Source organism: Cupressus sempervirens, chromosome 10 (genome assembly GCF_028749045.1).
Source record: "Cupressus sempervirens isolate cs-2001-9-10 chromosome 10, ASM2874904v1, whole genome shotgun sequence".
Lineage (NCBI taxonomy): Eukaryota > Viridiplantae > Streptophyta > Pinopsida > Cupressales > Cupressaceae > Cupressus > Cupressus sempervirens.
This window is the reverse complement of record NC_143127.1, coordinates 893,166,408-893,187,681: the sequence shown is the minus strand read 5'-3', so window position 1 is coordinate 893,187,681 and position 21,274 is coordinate 893,166,408. Positions and strand designations below refer to the sequence as shown.

Here is a 21,274-nt window from a genome sequence, read left to right as displayed (position 1 = left end):
TTTCACTCTGATTAATGTCCCCTTCTGCCCCCTCCTTCCCCATCCCTTGTTTTTCCTCCTTGGAATCAGAGACTTTCCCTCTTTTCCGGCCCCAGGAGGTCATGACATCGTCCTCTTTGCTTGTTGGCATTTTGTAAATGACATGTTAGTTATTCTCCTTTAATGATTGAGTAGAATGTGATTAATCAATCATCTTCTATGTGGATTCAAAAGATTCATAATTTTTTTGCCAAATAAATTTCATGCAATAGCTCAAGTGTTTTCTTCATTATATTTCCCACTAACTAGTCAATTTGCTCTAAAGGCTGCAAGTTTCCAACCCAATCTCTTATTGCAAACCTTGCACCAGATGGGCTAGGGTTACCTTTTGATACTCCTTCAAAATTCAGTCTAGTTCACCCAAGCTCTAATTTTTCCAATCACTACTTAAAATTCCTTACTTTTTTTGGTTGACCCAAAAAGATTCATTAATATGCCTATTAGAAATTAATTTTTGTTATACGTAACAATGTAACATAAATGAGACTAAATTAAAGAGAAATAAATGATAAAACAATAATCGCTATCTTTTAATTATAAATAGAAAATATTGACAATTCATATATTGAAAGATTTATATAAGTTCCCCACAATATGTAAGTTGCTCCACAATTGAGAATGTAAATTGTTCTTCCAATATATGCTTTATTAGAATTAGTACATGACTTCTTTTTATTTTGAGCATTAAAGACACAAGTAGCCGCTCGACTTGATATTCAGTCAATGTCTGCTAAGGCAGTTAGATGGATAGATATCTCCAGAAGCAAAACCAAAAGCATTGATGCATTCTGACTTTGTATTGGAAGTTATGATTGATTTTATATCAATATCCCTCATCACAATTCCTCTGCAGGGCACAGTCCTGCTGCACATCAAACTTACAGCCTTGGACATTGACGAGGTGCCTTTTATGTTCTTGAAGGTCACATCTTCTACGCGCACTGCAGAATTCTGCATGAGATTTTATGATATTAACTCAGGCCTTAAAAAAGATAACAAAATATTAATATTGGACTGAAGTATTATAGATAATATCAATCTTTACCCGATTTCCACAAGGTGAAGGAGAATCACAATAGTACTGATCTATAACTATGGGTTTTTCAACATTTAGAACCGTTATGTCTTCAAATACAACATCTCTCGCATACCCAGAGCCACCCTGCATAAACATAAATCTCACTCAGCTCATACATTAAGAAAATACAATCTAATCTTCAGTTGACTGCATGTAATATTTTAAATACACTAAGATCTGCTTACTCTTGTATAATTAAGAGATTTGTTCAAGAAATATAGGTAAATGCAATATTGCTGATAGAGCTGATTTTGCTAACTTGATTATCAAGGATTATGACGGCCACTCTTAAACATTACAAACTGAGGAAAAAATAAGTTTAAAAAGAATAAGTCAATTTTGATTATTTAACACTTTTAGTCTACGAATTAAGCTTTGGTGTGCGATGTTTAAGCTATTCAAATCATGACAGGTGAAATAAATATAATATTTGATGTTTTTAAATTTAAGCAACCTGCCAAGTCTTGATTCTTGCTCCATTTTCAGTTCCAGTAAACAAAATGTTATGAACATCGATTTTTTCCACTGTTGCTTCTTCCCCATCTTTTCCTAAGCTCCCAATGCTGAAAATAACCCAAAAAAACACATTAAAATCATCCCTTAGACATGTAATATCTCATGATTAGGCCCTTAAATACCTGATGCCATGGCCTGGTCCACATGTGATCTTTCGAATATCAACGTTGGAGGATCCGGATACAATGGAGATACAATCATCCCCTGCTTCACAATCAACAATAATCAGAATTAGCAAATTAGAATGAAGTATAGATCTTTCGTAATTTATTAAGAACATTGTCACATAATCTTTTTATAATTAGCATAGTTTGGACATCTTTTAAGTTAACAACCATATATTCAAGGCCTTGTCAAGGCAGGTCTAGAACTGAACGGTAGGACCTGTCAAGAGAGACCCAAAAAGCAACCAAGTATTCCTTATGCTATGAATTGAATATCATAACTATGACAATTTGGGTTATACAAAAATATTTTCTTTCTATTGATGACAAGGTAATATGTAATTTAGACTTGGCAACCTGTTCCAATGTCAATGTTGCTTATTTGGACATTCTTGGCTCCTTGGAGATGAATTCCATCTGTATTAGGGCTCTGCTTAGGAGCTCTAATCTTTAATCCCATGACTTGGATTTCTGATGAGTAGATTAAAGAAAGGTGCATTTGTTGACTGTTCCAAAATTGCAAATTTGCCACCACAATATTTGTGCATTTTACAATAGACATTGCCTGAAACATGATTGAAAAAACACCTAACTCGTCAAAATTTTCTGTAAAAAGTGCTACCACTGCATTTAAGCAATAAAATAGTAATATTTAAGCAACAACTTACAACACAATGATAAATTGTGAGCCTTTTATCTAAGAGATCTTAGATTCAAGTCTATTGAACTTAACAAATAATAATAATTAATTGCAACAACTAATAAAAACTAGAATAGTAATATGTTTGGATTGAGATCTAACCGTAGGTGCTTGCACACAAGGCTGTACATGAACACAAGGTAAGGAAAACAGATGTCAGAATAAGATATATTTTAGTAAATCTGAAAACCATTTCACTCAACCAAGTCAATTTCCCTTACATAATTGTCATTCACTTTACAAGATTTGGACCACCAAGCATATCCTTTGCCATCAATGATGCCTCCACCATCTATAGTTAGGCCTGAGACGCCTAAGAATTGAATCCATAGAGTTCTATCATTACTTTTCCATGCAGATGGTGACTTTGGAGCCACTATTTTCCCTGCAATCTGTGAAGCATTTCATATGATAATCTATCCCATTTTTTTCCCTCAAAGACTGTAAAAGCACAAATTAATTTTTTCTCTTCTTACATGTACTGAAATGTGAGATTTGCAAGGGCCTGAAAATGTGATGGGGCTTAGTAAAAATTTGTATCCGCTTGGCACCACTACCATTGCATTATAAGGTGCTCTGCATGCTGCTTTCCATGTGTTCAAGAAGGCCTGGAAAGCCATAGAAAGATTTAATAGTAAAGGCTTGCTTAGTGATAAGCTAAGATAAATAAATAGAACTTTAAGATGAATATTTACAAGCTCATCATCATGTGAACCATCACCGACTGCTCCAAATTTCATAACATTGAAATTCACTGAATGGCCCTGATAATTTTGCTTCCTCCTGTCGTAGTATGTTGCTGTTCTTCCACCAGGATAAATTAAATGGATAGCCAGGCATGAATCCAGAAATAGAAGAACCAACACAGCTGCAATTGTAAACACATTCTGCAGAGTTCCTTCTTTGATTTAGAATGCAAGAATATCTTACAAGTAAAACTGGAAAACAAAGCTGAAGCTAATAATTAAGAGTACAGCAGGTAGGAGCCTACAACATAATGATTAATTGTTAGCTTCTTGGAAGGTCTTGAATTTAAGTTTACTCGAATTTAACAAATAATAATAATTAAAGAACATAGAAATGTACTAACAATTACCATCTTAAGATATGCTGCTACTACTACTGCTACTCCTATTTGGTCCTGAAGCAGCAGATATCCTTAGATTATGATATCAATGCAGGATAATATGCTGCTTTGAATACAATGTGTTGCCTACAACATACATATATATTGTTGGAAGCTATCAACTGTTTCTATTTAATCAAATGGAAATAAATAAAACTAATCAGATAAGGTAGAAGATTGTTTTTTGTTTTGTTTTGTGGGGTAAACTCCATTAATTCGTTATACTGATGTATTTTTCCATTGTGGCATTGTTATAATTCAACTCCCTTTCAATCTTGAACGTGATTTCTTGTAGAAAAAAAAAAAACCAGAAATATATAAAAGTCAAAATATCAACAACTTTTAGACGAAACAAATTGAAACCTATGATGTTTGACATTAACTGCCAGTGCAACATTTTCCTGTGATGAAATGGATTGAAGCTACTAAAAACTTAAACTACTGTGAAGTGTGAAGGTTAGGTCACAACAATTTATATACTAAATTCGAAATTAGTTGCATTTCGTTAATTCAATTTCAAGCCACTTTACCAAATTTAGAATATACTTTGATATGATCTATAAGATAACGCTGTAAATTTGCCTAGTGGCTACTGTTCTACCTAGAACAGGGCATAATATATGGCTTTTCATTATTCTTATCCCTCAGAATGGTGAAGCGTTCATTATTTACTAGTTTCTTGGAGTTAGTTCAAAGTTGTTAAGGTTGGTTTAACCATGAACTTATTAGTCTCATTTCAACAACCGCTGCTGCTCCAAAACAAAATAAGCCCAACTTCGAAAAACTTATTTATCTGACCTCAGCAATTTTAGGGCAATAGGAGTTCCTTTTGTAGGAAAGCCAAACTCTACCAGAAACAAAATCAAGGGTTTGAAATCTCCATCAGGGTTTGAGCTTTGATCCACAATAAAAAATACACTGGCCAAACACGTATTGAAATTTCTTGAGGTAGTGGCAAATGCAGGCAGATTTTGTCATCTCTAGCCACGTGTACACATCCTGAGGGTTTTCCGATTATATTTCCACCGTCCATTGTGGGTTGTTGAGGGAAAACTCTCTGCTTGCAAGCAACCATTAAACACTTTGTCATGGCGGGTAAGGACTTAATCAAAATTCCTTTTTTAAGGTTTTGTCAGTTTTATTATTATTTTTAGCTCTGAATTTCTTCGTTGTCTTCCACAGATTGCTCTGGATGATTCGACGTTGAATTGGCGAGGGGAAACGTTGAGTTTTCGGTTTCTTGTTCGGCATTGTAAAGAATTTATTGCGTAAATCCCGGCGTTACCTGAGCTGTTTCTGCTGGTAGATGAATCTTAAATGCATTCTCTAGTTTTTTCACTGAAATAGCATTTCTGAAAAGATCTGTATGGATGGCATCCAAGGCCAGTTAAAAAAAAAATTCTACAAGAATTGACTTTTAAGTGGATCAAATAACTGTCGCAAACGCACTTGGGGCTCTCTGAAAATGAATTTGCACCTTCCATTGTGCCGTTATTTGAGCTCGCTTTTGGTGAATAGCTCAGAAATTTGGTGGGAAATATTTCTTCGATGATGATTACGGACAGCAGTGACTGATTAGTTAGTGCGTTTAATAATCTAAAAGGTACAACATATTAAATGATAGAAACTGTTCTATTCCTCCAGCCTCATGATTACAGGCAACTTCCATATTATGAAATCACATGAATGTCATATCATTAACAAATTTTATCTAATATTATCACAGGAGAAATTTAAATTACTTACTCTAAAGAGATTTTCGGATAAAATACAAGAGAGTTTGGCAACACTTCACAATCTTCAAGAAACAAAGGGTTTGTGATGTGAATACTTTTAAAAGGTTATAAGAATGAAGAGTCAAGGTTGATTATAAAGAAGTTGTTTCAATTTATTTGAGATCAAAGATTTCAAATAAGTCGCATTCTAGTTCTTATTGATCTTCTATGTCTATTTACCCTACAACAATATTCAATTCCCTAAAATTTTGGATAGAGGAAGTGTAATCATAACGTGGACTAGCATAGATAATCTACTTAGAAGTGAAGTTGACCTTTAAGAAGATTCATGTGATTTTTCCTTATTCAATAAAGAAGTTAAATTATAGAATCCATTTCATAAATAGTCATCTTCCAATTTAACATGAAAGTTTTTTCAATTGCTATTAGAATGACACAAGTCTTTATTTGATTACTAGGGCAACACCCTAAAGAAACGATGATGACGAAGTGAGCTACACCATCACCAATTTTAGTAGCATTAGGATTACCTTGAAGCAATGTGAAACATAAATGCGATAATCACAAACCTTGGAAAATAACCATCCTTAAACATCACACACTAAAGAAAAATTAAGCTCAGAAAAAGTAAGTCGACTTTGACTATTTAACACTTTTAGTCTAGGTATGAAGCCTTAGAGTGTGATGCTTAAGTCACTTGCTAGAAAATACACAAGATCAAATCTTCAACAATAGAGTATGTAACTCATAATTATTGGTTGCCCAGTACGCATCAGTATAAGTACACAAAGTGAAATCACTTGATCTATCATACCATAATCCATAATTAGGTGTAGCCATCAAATATTTGAATATCCTCTTTACTATTGCATAATGAGAATCCTTAGGATCATCTTGAAATCTTGCTATTGTCCCAACTGCATTTGCTATATCTGGTTTGGTGTGAGTCAAATATTGCAAACCTCCAATCATTGATTTGTACTTCTTTTACTCAACTGTAGATGTCTCATCTTTGCTAGATAACTTGTGACCAATTATATTCGTGGACTTTACTTTCTAACAATTGGTATTAGAGCATCAAGTCATGAAGAGAACACTTAACAACTTTGGAAGATTAATGTCAAGTCATTTCAGAAAAGAAAGTCCTAAGTTTGATGTAGTTAACTATGACAACTAGAAGGAAAATATGACAAAACACTTAAGTCATTCAGGAAGGTCGGCTAATACTGCAACCAAGCTTTCCTTTAGTCAACATGTTTTCAGTGTAGCCTGAGCAATCAAGTATCCTAGTTCTAGAAGTGTAGACCAAGTCAACAATGTGAACCAACTTAGCAATGTTCATTGAGTTCTCAATGTACACCGAGCATCTAGTACAAGTAAGGCATTGCAGAGTCACTCGAGCATCTGGTGTTACCCGAGTGCCAGAGTATCACCCGAGTTCACAGAATTGCCCAAGCATCAATGTAACACTTGAATGCACAGTGTGACCTGAGCATCACCATTCAACCAACCTAAAGATGTAATTTGATTATTGTAAAGGCACCTCTTGTTTTGAAGTTGACTTGCAATGAAAATATTGTTTGATAGATATATAATAAATGTAAATTATTCTGTCTAACATGTTAAAGAGATGTAAGCAAGTGGAGCAAGAGAATATGGAATACAAGAAGAAGATAGAGCAGATTGATTAGCATGCTACCAAGTAGTATAAAGGGAAGAGTAGAGACATATCTATCACATTCAGATGATTATAATCTTTAAAGGATCTATATTAGCAAAATCAAGTTGCAAATAAGGATTATCCTACTGATTGCATCTTAACAAGTGCATCAGGTAAATCCTCTAACAAGGAGGACATAACAGTCTTTTGTAAGATCTCTTGAGAGAGTACATACTTCATTATATTGTAAAATACTTCCACAAGGTGGACCTAGCAGTCCTTCATACTCCTAATAAAGTAGATCACTAGAAGTGATCAATTTTAAGACCTAACATGCCAACTTTATTACTACAATAGTGAAGCATTGTGGGTGCCATCCCCACCCCAGTTTTACCTTCTCCTTGGAGGGTTTCTGGATTACCAAATATTGTGTCAAAGTGTTATGATGTTGATTTCTTTATTTCTTTATTTTCCATGCATGATAGTAGATTAGACAATCTAATAAAGAAAAAAACATGTATTCTAAGTGAAAGGTTTCAAGTGGTTTTTGATTTACCCGCCCTCTCTCAGTCACTTGTCTATTATTACATTTCCAGCAATTGGTATCAAAGCACAAGGTTCTCCTATCAGAGGCTTAACAACTTGAGGGTAAAGATTTGAGGAAATGGAAGTGTATAAGTTAGAGAAAGCTATTGAGAATGACAAACTAGATCTACATATGGCTATGGAACAAGTCAAGAAACTCAAGGAGCAACTCACTCACTCTTTGAAAACAAGAAAAGAGTTGGCTTTGCAGATGAATGAAAATCTATACATAGAAGAAAGAATAGAAGATAGCTATAGAGAAAGAAGCTCAAAAGAAGTAGATGCAATCATAGAAGATCTACTAGGAAGGAATACCATTCTACAAGAAGAAGTAAGGAAATTGAAAAGAGAGCAGGAAAGTCACTTGGTCAGGCTATGTGAAGTCATGGAACAAAAGAATAAAGTAGTGAATGATAAATAAATGATAGATGAAGATGAAAGATTACTTGCAACAATATTAGAAGAAAAGATGAATGGAATCCAACAACTATCACAACATTAGGCAGACATAGCAAATCAACTAGATGATGCAAATCATGAAATCACCAATTCAAGAACAAATAGAGACATATTCAAGAATGATCTAAGAGCTGAAAAGGAACTCAATGAGAGAAGTTTGAGCTTACAAGAAAGTGTGAATCAATTGTATGAACAAACTCTATATAGATATAAAGACATTGTTGGCTTAGGGTATATTGATCAAGGAGAATCTGTAATGTTCCCAATTTTAATTAAATTGGGCCCAAGTTATTAATGTTTGTATTTAGGGGTTCCGATTGATTTAGTATATCTCAGACCCATTTTTATTGTGTTTTCATAGTTTGTGTCATTGTTGGCTATCTTTGTACACCCTTGGAAAGGATTTCTTGATAGGTATTTAAGCATGGCTTGTAGGAAGTCTGTGGGTATGATTTGGAATATTTTTCTCAGTACTATAGATTCCTGTTGGAGTTCGAGATTGTTCACCATTTCAGAAGTGAAAGATCTTCCCTATTTGGCTTGTACGATTTCAGTGGGATTCAACCCTCACCCTATTTTGTCGGTGTTCAACTGGTCTATATCTAGAAAATTGGAGTGCTCTCATTAGTTGCAAATACCTATCAATTGGTGAATATTCTTCATACTTGCACGGGCATTATTTGGTGTTCAAAGTCTACAGTGTTTGCCATTAATTTAATAAGGTCAGTTAGTAGTTTGGGGTACATGTCTCTCTCTCCACTCTCCACCTACAAACCACTATCATGCAACCTTTCCGTATGGACCAAACTCAGTTCAATTGCCCTCCATTTAACTATACGACATTTCCCTTACCATCCATATGAATACTTGTACTATTAAAGTGGCCATCATATGACCTGATTATAGTACACCTTCATTGTGCCCACCATACAACTCATATTTCTCACTACTACCTCACCATACAGACAACTAGCCATTGTACGACCCTCTTTCCTTACTGTATGGACTGTACCTTTGTGTTAGCTCCTGTCGTATGGCCTTTTTCCCATACTGAATTGCATCATTTACTATAGCATACAGATATCTTCACCCTGTATTGTGTCCATTGTACGGCTTCTATTGGCATTCATACACCATTTTCATCTCATCCTACTACCCTCACAGAATCACAGGAGAGATCATTGGCATCATTGTGTAGGCTAGAACATTATAGTGTAATGTTCCCAATTTTAATTAAATTGGGCCCAAGTTATTAATGTTTGCATTTAGGGGTTTCGATTGATTTAGTATATCTTAGACCCATTTTTATTGTGTTTTCGTAGTTTGTGTCACCGTTAGCTATCTTTGTACACCCTTCAAAAGGATTTCCCGATGGGTATTTAAGCATGGCTTGTAGGAAGTTTGAGGGTATGCTTTGGAATATTTTTCTTTGTACTATGGATTCCTATTGGAGTTTGGGATTGTTTGCCATTTCAAAAGTGAAAGACCTTCTCTATTTGGCTTGTACAGTTTTGGTGGGATTCAACCCTCACCCTACTCCGTCACTGAATGTATCACTTGTTTGAATCTGGAAAATTGGAGTGCCCTCTCTTGGCAAACATATTCGAAAGAATTTGTGTTCAAGTCTTGTTATTATATTTGGAATTCATCTAATCTTCCATCACATTTCATACTTGTGTATGAATGATATTATTTCATTCAACTGTGCTTCTCACCATCCATATGACCTGAATTTTCTTAGTCAGTCTATTGTTACACAATCTATCCGTATGACCTGCCATTTATCTTATCGTATGACCTGCTAATTGTTCTCTAATATCACTATACAGCTTCCATAGATATCCATACGGGCTCCTTTGCCACTGTACAATTGCTCCTTTGCCACCATATGGCCTGAAAATCTCACCATACAGAAAGCTTCTCTCATCATACAAATTCCTCCTCTTAACATCCTGTACAACCTCTTGATCTCCTATATAGTCATCACACCATCCATACGGCCTTTCTGGGATTATCATATGGCTCCTTCTGCCTAAGCTACCGTACGACCATTGACTGTGTCTATACACCATCTCCCTATGACTGTACATCATCTACTAGCTCACCATACATTTGGTATTATTTAGGCAATCTCTAGAAGTAACGCACAGGGCCATAGGAACATTACAGTGGTATCAGAGCTAGTGATCTTCCTAGCCTATTGGGATGATTGAGAGATTTTGGGATTGGGATAGTGCTATGGCACCAAGCAGTGATGGAGAGTGGTGGTTGAAGACACTACAAGGGATTGGCAAAGAGCTTAGCAAAGGTCTTGATCTTCCATTAGATTTATTGGAAGTATGTTTGTGTTGGGTGGACCAATTACCTTCAAGATTTATACAAAGAATCCTCTCGCCGATTAAGGATGCCTTAAGTCAACCCAAGCTTTTGAGACACCATGACAAGGATAAAAGATTGGCAATTGCAACATGTCTTAGCAAGGTCTTGAGAATTTCAGCTCCTGAAGCACCATATGATGATAACACCATGATGGAGATATTGCACTTGATAGTTGATAGCTTTTAGAGTCTTGATGACTTCAGTAGTGACCCTTTTGATAGGAGATCTACAATATTGGAGAATTGTACAAATGTCAAAGTAAGTAATCTTCTCTTATATATTGAATTGCAAAATTTGGTCCATGATATGTTTCATCACTTCTTGGTCACCATCAAGGAAGATCATGATACTAAGGTTTTAGTTGCTATCAAGAGCCTTATGATTTCATGCATTGAGGAAATGGATGAAATATCCCAACCCATCACATCTATGTTATGGGCTATTCGTAATCTTGAATGTGTACCCTCGATAGTTGCATGTAAATTGGTTAGTCATATTTTTGAGCATTGTGAAGAAAAACTAATATCTCATTTGCACAAGTGGGAAAAAATAGATGGTAGTAATAAGGATGATGCCTTACACCTGAAGGAGGACATTATTACATGGCCACTTAAGGGAAATTGCTAAAACTTTCTTCTACACCAAACAGGGGAGAACACCAAAAAAATGAAGAGGTTGCTTGCATGGATCTTGTGAAGACATGGACGGCTCATGCTATGCCCAAGGTTGTGCCTGTCACCAACGCACTATCCCTTGAGGAAGCTTTATCAATTGCTGAAGTTGTGTCCATCATAGAAGCAATGTCTTTTCTTAAGGTCCATCATGTCCGTCAAGTTGGTACCCATCATCGTCATGTCTATCACCATCGTATCTATCATCGAGGCTGAGTCCATGTCCATCACCATCATGTCCGTCAAGTTGGTGTCTGTCACCATTATGTCCATCACCGTCATGTCCATCATTGACTCTGAGTCCATGTCTGTCACCATCGTGTCCATCACCATCATGTCTGTCCCCATCATGTCTGTCATTGACAATCATTGAGACATTTCTCATTATCAAGGCTCTATCCATCATCAAGATTTCAATCGGGGTTCTGTGTGCTGCCCAGGTTTTATCTACAACTAGAATTGCTAGGTTTGTACCAACATTGATGTCTATGTGTATGACCAGACTCAAAGAAATTGATGAAGACATCGATATATGTTATGATTGGCATCCTTGGGATCTTGGTGACTCAGGAAAAGACAACATTTATATCAGAGTGGTGCATCAAAATCCTGATGGTGGTCTACTAACCTCAGTTGAATTCAATCATGCTCATGTGATCCTGAAGAAGCGTGGTGTTTCCAAAAAATATGGCTATTCGTGTCAGTGCATTGTTTGGGATCCAGGAGTTGTGAATTGCTTGAGGACAAGCAATTTTTGGGCAACGAGGATTTGTAATGTTCCCAATTTTAATTAAATTGGGCCCAAGTTATCAATGTTTGTATTTAGGGGTTCTGATTGATTTAGTATATCTCAGACCCATTTTTATTGTGTTTTTGTAGTTTGTGTCACCATCAACTATCTTTGTACACCCTCAGAAAGGATTTCACAACAGGTATTTAAGCACAACTTATAGGAAGTCTATGGGTATGCTTTGGAATATTTTTCTGTATAGTGTAGATTCCTATTGGAGTTTAGGATTGTTCACCATTTTGGAAGTGAAAGATCTTCCCTATTTGGCTTGTATGGTTTTGATTGGATTTGACCCTCACCCTACTCCATCACTGAATGTATTACTTGTTCGAATTTGGAAAATTGGAGTGCTCTCTCTCAACAAACATATTCGAAAGAATTTGTGTGTTCAAGTCTTGTTATTATATTTGGAATTCATCTAATCTTCCATCACATTTCGTACTTGTGTATGAATGATATTATTTCATTCACCAACTATGCTTCTCACCATCTGTACGACCTGAATTTGCTTAGTTAGTCTATTGTTACACAATCTATCTATACAGCCTGCCATTTATCTTACCGTACTACTTGCTAATTGCTCTCTGATCTCACCATACAGCTTCAATAGATATCCGTATGGGCTCCTTTTCCACCATACGATTGCTCCTTTATCATTGTACAACTTGAAAATCTCACTGTACGAAAAGATTCTCTCACTGTATGAATTCCTCCTCTCAACATCCTATACAACCTCTTGATCTCCTATATGTTCATCACACCATCCATATGGCCTTTCTGGGAATACTGAATGGCTCCTTTTGCCTAAGCTTCTATATGACCATTGACTATGTTCAGACACCATCTCCCTATCAATGTACATCATCTACCAGCTCACCATATGTTTGGTATTGTTTAGGCAATCTCCAGAAATAATGCATAGGGCCATAGGAACATTTCGGAATCATCATTGCAAGGAGCACAAAAGAACAAAAGACCTACATTTAATAATTATGGAAAACTTAGTCATACATCAAACATTAATTGGAGTAATACTATGCAACCCAAATTCAAAGGACATTGCTATCATTGTAACAAGTATGGACATAAGGCAAATGAATATAGAACCACATCAAAATTTGAAGGAAACTATTTCACATGTCACAAGTATGGTCACAAATCTTCAGATCAAAACAATGGAATACAAATAATCATCACAATGGAACCAAATAATGAGCATTTATTGGTTGAGACTAAAACACATGGGGAAGATGCCATTTATGTGGAGAATATAGCCACATTGAAGAAAATTTTGTAAGAAATCACTTAAGGAAAATACATACTAATGTGAGATGTTATGTATGCAGAAAGATTGGTCATCTGGCAAGAAACTATATGAATCGAGCTACAAAAAAATTATGGTAAAGAAAACAGAGGGAAGACAAAGGTTGAAGAGATCAAAACTCAGATGAATCAGAAATGGGTAAAGGAAATCAAAGGGAAACACAAGGCAAGACAATGAAGTTATTATCATCCAAACCAATGAGTTGGGTGAAGCATTTGCATCCAACTAAGCATTCAAGGAAATGGCTTGAACTATGAATCCAAAGAAGATCCTACATCAGTTCTAGACAAGCAAGAAAAAGTTGTCCAAATCTACATACTAAGATGCACTAGGACAAGTGAAAGAAACTAAGTTTAATCAAGTTAAAGGATCTTAGTTATAACTAAGCTATCAAGCATCACCGAGTCAAGTCAGGTTGGAAAACAATTTTAATCAATATTTATGATGGATAATTCATTCTGAGGTCAAGTTCAAAGAGTTTGTCGAGTCTTCTCACCTACCAAGTATGGAGAAATTATGAAGCCCTAAAAGTTGGTTTTAAAAAAAAAAGATGAAATCGAGGGTTAATTTTCTCACCGCTAATTTAGAGATTAGTTTGATTAGAGAAATTTTTGAACCCCCAAGCAATCAAGAGAAATTTTTTGTGTTGTTGAGTGAATTCATAGATGTACATTTCAAGAAGGTTATCTATTAGTGAAATTCTTCATTCACTGAGTGAAATAACATCCAGTCCTAGCACAAAGGCAAAGAAGGGTTATGAAAAGTTATAAAGAATGCAGTCTGTGAGGCACCAAAATTCAAGCTTTATCTTGTAATTGCTAAGAAGAAATACCCCATGGGAGCTCACTTTATCATCCCTCTAAAGGTACTATTGATCCATGATATTAGGTCATTTTATCATTGCAAGACTAAAGAATTGGGTTCTTTTGACTTAAATGAGACATATAATGCACATTGTGAGAATAAAGTATTGAAATCTGAACATGGACATTTAGAAGTCAAGGGTTTGTCTCATGCATTGCATATGCCAAGGAACTTCCAAATTAAGTAGACCAGATACATTTTAAGTAGGGTTCATGATATATATTTTTGGCTTGAGTAACTAGTAAAGATCAAAAAGAAGATGATTCATCAAGTCATGGGTTGTGCTATGCTGGATAGACCAAAAACAACCAAAACCCTAGCTCAAGGTGAGCTTGCGAAGAAAACCCTAACTGAATGGGATGGTAGAGGTATGAAATTGAACAATGTTACATACATGAAATTCAAGTTTGGGATCCATGTAATTTCCCACAAGATCTATAGCTTGAGAAGACCTAATAGTTTACCTTATGAGGTGATTGACTTAGCATACAAGGTTGCGAAGAATAATCTATCCTTTGATCCAGCTGGGTTGCAACTGAGTCAATTAAGAATAGACATGGAGAGCATTTAGGCATAAAAGAAGAATGTGTGTAAGTCTAGCTCTCTTCTGGCATGTTTATTTTTCTATGTGCAAAAGTTCTTTCCTTCTAAGGCTAATGTGGTCTAGAGCAAGGATAGACTTGTCATATATTAGATCAATGAATTCATCAATGATTTAGGAGAAAATTTTGATGGAATTATGGATGCATATTTTGAGAATTTTAAGGAAAATATTCATAACAAATATAGAATTCCTCAACTACTAGTTAAGCAATATGAACATGATATTTTCTTCCTAGTTGACTATGATAAAACTCATATTCAAGTAGTTAGACCTAGGATTGTATGGGTAAAAGCATTAAGTTATGAAGTAAATATTGATGATACTAGGGACATCATTGAGGCTCTACTGAATGAGCTAGTTGATCCTAAGGCCACTTATTTTGGCACCTATGAAGAGGCCAAGACCAAAATATCTCTAGAAATAGAGATTCCTCAAATACTAAAGAGAGGAAATAAAAAAATGGAAAATATTCAGAAGAATCTTGACAAGAAGAAAGACCCTCTTATGCTAACTGAGGGAAAATGACAAGATAAGGAAGAAGATGATGAAGAACATGTACAAGAAGAGGAATAAGGACCTCCAAAAAAGAAGGGAAAAGTGATCAATATTGCACCAAAGAAAGCTACACCTAAGAAGGTAGTTACCCCTATGATCACCACTACCAAGAAGCCAATGAGGAAATTGAAGCTTTAAGAGGGTGATGATGAAGAGGAAGAAGAAAATACACCTATCAGCCAACTGAAGAAGCCCCCACTATCCTTTGAGAAGTAGTTGAAGAGATTGAAGGAAGGAAGTGGCATGGGTGGATTCAAATATATTAGATATGAATCTAGGAGCAAGGAGGAGCAGCAATAGATAGAAGATGCTTTGGTTGAGAAGATGACAAGATGGAAATGCGATCCTAATGAGCTAAAAAACCAATCTCCAGAAGCTTTACTTCAGGAAGTGACATATAGGTGGTCAAATGTTGTAAAGATAGAAAGAGATATTAGAGAGAAAATGTTGAAAAGTGTCATGCCACATTTTACCAAAGAAGAAATTAAGAAGCCCATGACCAAGCATGAAAACAAGAAAAATCCCAGATTCAAATCTTTTCAAATTTTGTATAATAAAACAGAAGAAGTTGTATAGTCCACAATAAATTTGTGGAAAACTATTTTTGAGGAACACAATAAGGAAGATAAAGATGCTACATTAGAATCAGATTCAAAGATTTAAGTAGGAGTAGTAATAGCTTCACTACCTACTTCTTCGAGCCAAGCCATTTTCCTATCAAGGGTAGAGAAGGAAAAATAAAGTACTACATCTACCCAAGTAGCAACCAAGCAACAAACTCTAACTACCTTTGGGCCAAGCATTAACTGAGCAAAAGTCAAATAAGGATGAGAACATGGTTGACAAAGGAAACAAATAAGAAAGCAAGATTCAATTGAGTGGTGAAGAGAAGAAGGATGATGGCAAAAGAAAAGAAATTATACGTTCTTCGAGTGCCAAGGAAAAAGAAAAGAAAAAGGTTATGATTCCAAATTGGGATCAATCAAATCTCCCTAGTGAATAAATGAAGATTTTAAGCAAGCTATGGAGGAAAAGGTCTCTACAATAGAAACTCAAGGTAGAAAGGGACATAGGAAAGGTTCTTGAAGACATTAAGGACATATTTTTGGATGTAATTCAAGTTGAGGTAAACAATAAAGCCCTTATTATTGAAAAATTGATTGACATTGTACATAAATTAAATAAGGATTCAAATGGCCAAGAAAAACTTCTGCAAAGGGTAGGAAGAAAATTTGAGAATAAAGTTTTGGAAAATGTAGCAAAGAAGTTTTCCATTGATCAAGTCGAATTGCCCATTCTTATTGCTACATTAGAAGGAATTATAAATAATATTGTATCTTTATTTGCAAAATTGTGTGATACTTCAAATTTCACCAAGGAAATAAAGGGAAAATAGGTCAAGATTGCTTAGGACTCGAAGATAGCACTATTGAATTGGAACTTGACCCGAGTACCAACTCCAATCATTTTGTGAAGGTCATATTTTTGGTAGATTTATAGGTTGAGATAATAAGGGAAGAAGCTAAGATTAGGAAATAATTAACAAATATTCATGATGCTTCCTCACATGGATGTAATGCAAAAACATCTTGCACATGCAAAGACATTGGTACATGACACAAACTTCTTAGTTGTAGATCTCAGCAGGGAGCTACCAACTAAAATTTAGATTAAATTGGACATTTTGAAGGTATTGCAAGAAGATCAGGATCAGACTATGTCTCTAATTTTGGAATTTTCAACAAAAATAAGGGGGGAAATGTAGAGGAAAATTTATAGGAGAAACATCTATGTATATAGTAGATGTATAGTTAAACAAAAAACAATTTTGAAAAACCAAAATTCACTCAGTTGTGATTGAGCCACAATTTTTCAGTTCAAATTGAGTTGCAAACCTAAGCATATGGAAAGGGGGGAGTTTGACTAAATATTTTGATCAAGAGATTTTGGATTGATGATAAAATTGCACATGATAAGTATTTTTGTCACTAATGCCAAAGGGGAAGATTGTTGATCGTATGACAAGACATATTGTCAATTAGTGACAAAACACTTAAGTCATTCAACAAGGTTGGCTATTATTGCAACCAATCTTTCCTTTAGTCAACATGGTCCTCCAGAAAAAATTCAGAAGAAGAACCACAAAGAAAACCAGAGAGTTAGAAAGTATGCAGAATATTGCTGATGGCAGGCATGCAACTATTCTAGATTTTACCCCTAAAAAATAGATATGAAAATCATTACTTGGTATATTAGGGGGCTAAATAGTATTCATAATCTAGATATTGTTAGGATTTTGTTAGATAAAAAAAGCCTGAGTTTCTCCTGTTTCAAGAAAAAGCGTTGGAGAAAGAACGTTTCTAAGGAAGTTGTGACTAGAAGAACAAATTTGATCAGCAATCCTAGGTGATTTTCCTGGTCTGAGAGGCTTCTCTTGTTGCCTCACTTTCTAGTCTATTTTCTTTCCAAGTTCTAGTGTCCTCACTGGTTTCTCTTTCTAAACACTTCTGTTGGTTTCAGGTCCTTGCTTGCCCTAGTTTAATTGTACTGTTGGTTTCAAGTCCATTTAAAACCTGGTAGAGCTTCATGGTATATCTTTCTTTTTGATGTAAAGGGTTTCGGGCCCCCTTCAAAACTTACTTTTACCTTAAATTAAAAACATGTCTAAGTATCCTAGTTCTAGAAGTGTAAACCAAGTTAGTAGTGTGAATGAAGTTAGTAGTGCTTTTCGAGTTCTCGACATAAATCAAGCATCAAGTAAAAGAAAGGTATCATAGTGACACCTTATTGCATAGCATCACTTGAGCATCTAGTGTTACTTAACTACCAGAGTATCACTCGAGTTCACTAAATTGTCAAGCATCAACATAACACCTAATTGCATAGTGTGACCCAAGCATCAAAATTCAATCGACCTAAAGATGTAATTTGATTATTGTAAAGGCCCTTTTTGTTTTGAAGTTGAATTGGAATGAAAATATTGTTTGATGGATATATAAGAAATGTAAATTGTTTTATCTAATAGGGGAGAGAGAGAGAGAGAGAGAGAGAGAGAGAGAGAGAGAGAGAGAGAGAGAGAGAGAGAGAGAGAGAGAGAGAGAGAGAGAGTTGTAAGCAAGTGAATATGGAATACAAGAAGAAGATAGAGAAGATTGATTAGCAAGCTACCAAGTAGTATAAAGGGCAGAGCAAAGACATATCTATCATAGTTAGGTGATTATAATCTTTAAAGGATCTATATCAGAAAAATCAAGTTACAAACAAGGATAATCATACTTATTGCATCCTAATAGGCACATCAGGTAAATCCTCTAACAAGGTTGACCTAGTAGTCCTTTGTAAGATCTCTTTAAAAAGTACACACTTCATTGTATTGTAAAATCCTTTCACAAGGTGGACCTAACAATCCTTCATACTTCTAATAAAGTAGATCATTAGAAGTGATCAATTGTAAGCCCTAATAGGCCAACTTTACTACTGCAGTAGTGAAGCGTTGTGGGTGTCATCCCCACCCTAGTTTTACCTTCTCCTTGGAGGGTTTATGGGTTATCAAATATTGTGTCAAAGTGTTATGGTGTTGATTTATTTATTGCTTTATGTTCCATGCATGACAGTAGATTAGACAATCTAATAAAGAAAAGAAAAAGTATTATAAGTGAAAAGTTTCACGTGGCTCTTTATTCAACCCCCTCTCAGTCACCTATCTATCATTACATTTCCAACAATCAATACATGAAACAAATAAATAAATAATGATAAATATTTTGGTTACCTCCATTGCTCTTCTCAACTTCTATGGGGTATAGGAGTACATTGTTAGCATTGCACATTTAGAGTTGTCTTTAGTGTCAACATGTTGTGTACATTGATGTCAAACTAGTAAAGAGTTGTATGAGTTCAATATTGTACTTTCAATGTAGAGAAGTTTGATGTCAAACAGGTAAAGAGAAATGTACAAGTTCAATATTGTACATTCAATGCATGAAGTTACGAGAGAAGTGTTTAGTTTCATCACATTCTTAGCTATGGGAAGTTGAAGTATGGAAGAAAGAGTATTTGAAGTTTTATATGTAGAATGGAGTATAATTTAAAGACATTCTTTTGATGAATAGTGGTGATCGGATAAGACAATATGTTGTATATATGGAATGCAATAATTATGTGAAGTTGATATATTCAAGACATATCCTTGTAGGAGAATATTTTGCATTTTTCACATAATAAGTTGGTTGTGGCTTTAGTGCTATCATATATGGTGTATGAATTTTGCCTATCCTACTTTTAGGTTCATAAAATTTCAGAGGATGGAATTGTATTTTGTTATTTGTTTAAAATAAGATTGACTATTGGGAATAGTCAAAACTAATTTGAAGAAAGTAGAGGTGTGAGTATTTAGGTTTGAGAGAGTTGTAGCAGTAGGTATGATCTCTAATTCATAAAAATTATGGGCCTGCTAGAAGGTAATGACTCTTTTGGCACAATGTACATACTTTTATCTTATTAGAGTGTGAAGTCATCATGAGGTACCACGGTAGTATGTTATTCCAATAATACTAGATAGTAATCATAGATCTCATTAGTAATTCACAAGGCATTCACAATTAGGTGTCCTATCAAAGGCATATTGGTGTAGGAGCACCTTCAATTCCATCCACTGCAAGAAAATCTAGAGGATTAAAGGAAAAGGTTCAAGGTAGTAGTTGAATTTAGAATCCAATGCTATAAATAATGTCAAAGTTGTAAGGCAAGGAGACAATAGGTGTGTTACAAACCTAATTGTCTACCTTGGTCATTTTATGGGCAATTTCTAGGTAGAAATGGGATAAAATAGTTTAGAAAGTTGAATACTGGTTGTATTATGATCAAAACCTTCCTAAGCTCCTAGGTAGAGTCTATAATTAAAATTTGGTAGAGTTTGAAGATATTTGACAACTTTTTCAAAAAGTTGTCAAAGTTGTCAATGTTGCATAATGCAACTTGAAGGATTTGAATCCCAACATTCAAAACCACCTTTATCCATTGAAACTGATTGGAAATTTCATCAATAAGGTTGAGAAAAATTTCTCAATAAGAGAAGGGAAGAATTTAATGTAATCCTTGCATTGAAATCAATAAAATCTATTATTTTCCTACCAAGTCTATTTGAAAAACTGTTTGTACGAAATTGTACAGATTCACATGAAACTCTGAAGGGTTGGAAAAGTTGAAGAAATTTCATATGAAGGTTTTTAAAGTGGTTTAAGATCTTCAAGTCATACTAGTTAAGAGAAATTGATTTTTGTGTGCTTGCTGGTCACAAGAAAGCCCTAACTAGGGTTTTGAGAGAAAATCTCTCTTTCCCAGAGATTCCACCATGGGAAAAATCTAAGCCTTGGTAGAAAGAAAGGTGGGAGGATGTAGTTTAATAATTTTTGGGTCTTAGATCAGGAGGTAGGAGATGTGAGGAGTAATTACAAAACCCTCTAGACAAACATCTAAATGTAACTGTCCAGTTTTGGGTTTTTGAGGCACAACTTGGCCTAGGGGTGGAATAGAAACATAAAAAATTGGATTTAGATGTTTTGGCATGTCCATAAGGTATTCCAATATTTTTTTTTGGAATATGTGTTGAATTCCTTGTACTTTCTTTGTTAAAGTGACCTAATTAGCCCTATTAGGCCTAGGAGATATTTGCAAGCAACTTGAGTTAGGGGATTGTTCAAGGGTCCTAATTTGGTGAGGGTTGTTGATTAATCGATTGAATTTTTTGAAGGTGCTCGAGAATTTCTTTGGTAGAGTTCCAAGAAGGTTCCTTTCATAAATCCTAGTTTTCTCCTTGTAGCTCTATTAATAGTTTTAGGTGAGTAGTTTGATTTTCCAAAGCAATCATTGTGGAGTTTGTGTTTTAAAACATTTGAGAATTGAATCTAGTATTGAAGAAGGCCATATTTCATCCCTGAAAAATTTGACCTAAGTTTGTGTCTTGTTATTCCTTAAGGGGGTGTTCTAGACTTTGAATTTGATCTAGTCTAGATAGTATGGGTA

General features: G+C 35.0%; 1 protein-coding gene and 1 long non-coding RNA gene across 2 annotated transcripts; one reads left to right on the top strand and one right to left on the bottom strand.

The window, feature by feature from the left end:
* Nucleotides 1-651: 651 nt before the first annotated feature.
* Nucleotides 652-3,732, bottom strand: LOC149536867 (putative polygalacturonase At1g80170). Its single transcript, XM_089806077.1, has 10 exons — nucleotides 3,594-3,732; nucleotides 3,193-3,384; nucleotides 2,974-3,105; nucleotides 2,719-2,889; nucleotides 2,600-2,620; nucleotides 2,155-2,362; nucleotides 1,756-1,837; nucleotides 1,572-1,680; nucleotides 1,085-1,201; nucleotides 652-990 (listed from the first exon to the last, which is right to left on the bottom strand). The coding sequence occupies exons 1-10, from the start codon at nucleotides 3,594-3,596 to the stop codon at nucleotides 760-762; spliced, it is 1,266 nt and encodes a 421-aa protein (XP_089662203.1). The 5' UTR covers nucleotides 3,597-3,732; the 3' UTR covers nucleotides 652-759.
* A 455-nt stretch (nucleotides 3,733-4,187) lies between these two features.
* On the top strand, nucleotides 4,188-5,033 carry LOC149536866 (uncharacterized). Its single transcript, XR_016357563.1, has 2 exons — nucleotides 4,188-4,718; nucleotides 4,806-5,033. It is a non-coding gene; the product is annotated as an uncharacterized LOC149536866 (long non-coding RNA).
* The last annotated feature ends 16,241 nt before the right edge of the window (nucleotides 5,034-21,274 follow it).

Coding starts and splice junctions, on each gene's coding strand:
- LOC149536867 (XM_089806077.1), bottom strand. Junction 2,363..2,599: donor CTTGTGTGCAAGCACCTACG/GTTAGATCTCAA, acceptor ATCATGTTTCAG/GCAATGTCTATTGTAAAATG. Junction 1,838..2,154: donor CAACATTGACATTGGAACAG/GTTGCCAAGTCT, acceptor ATTGTGAAGCAG/GGGATGATTGTATCTCCATT.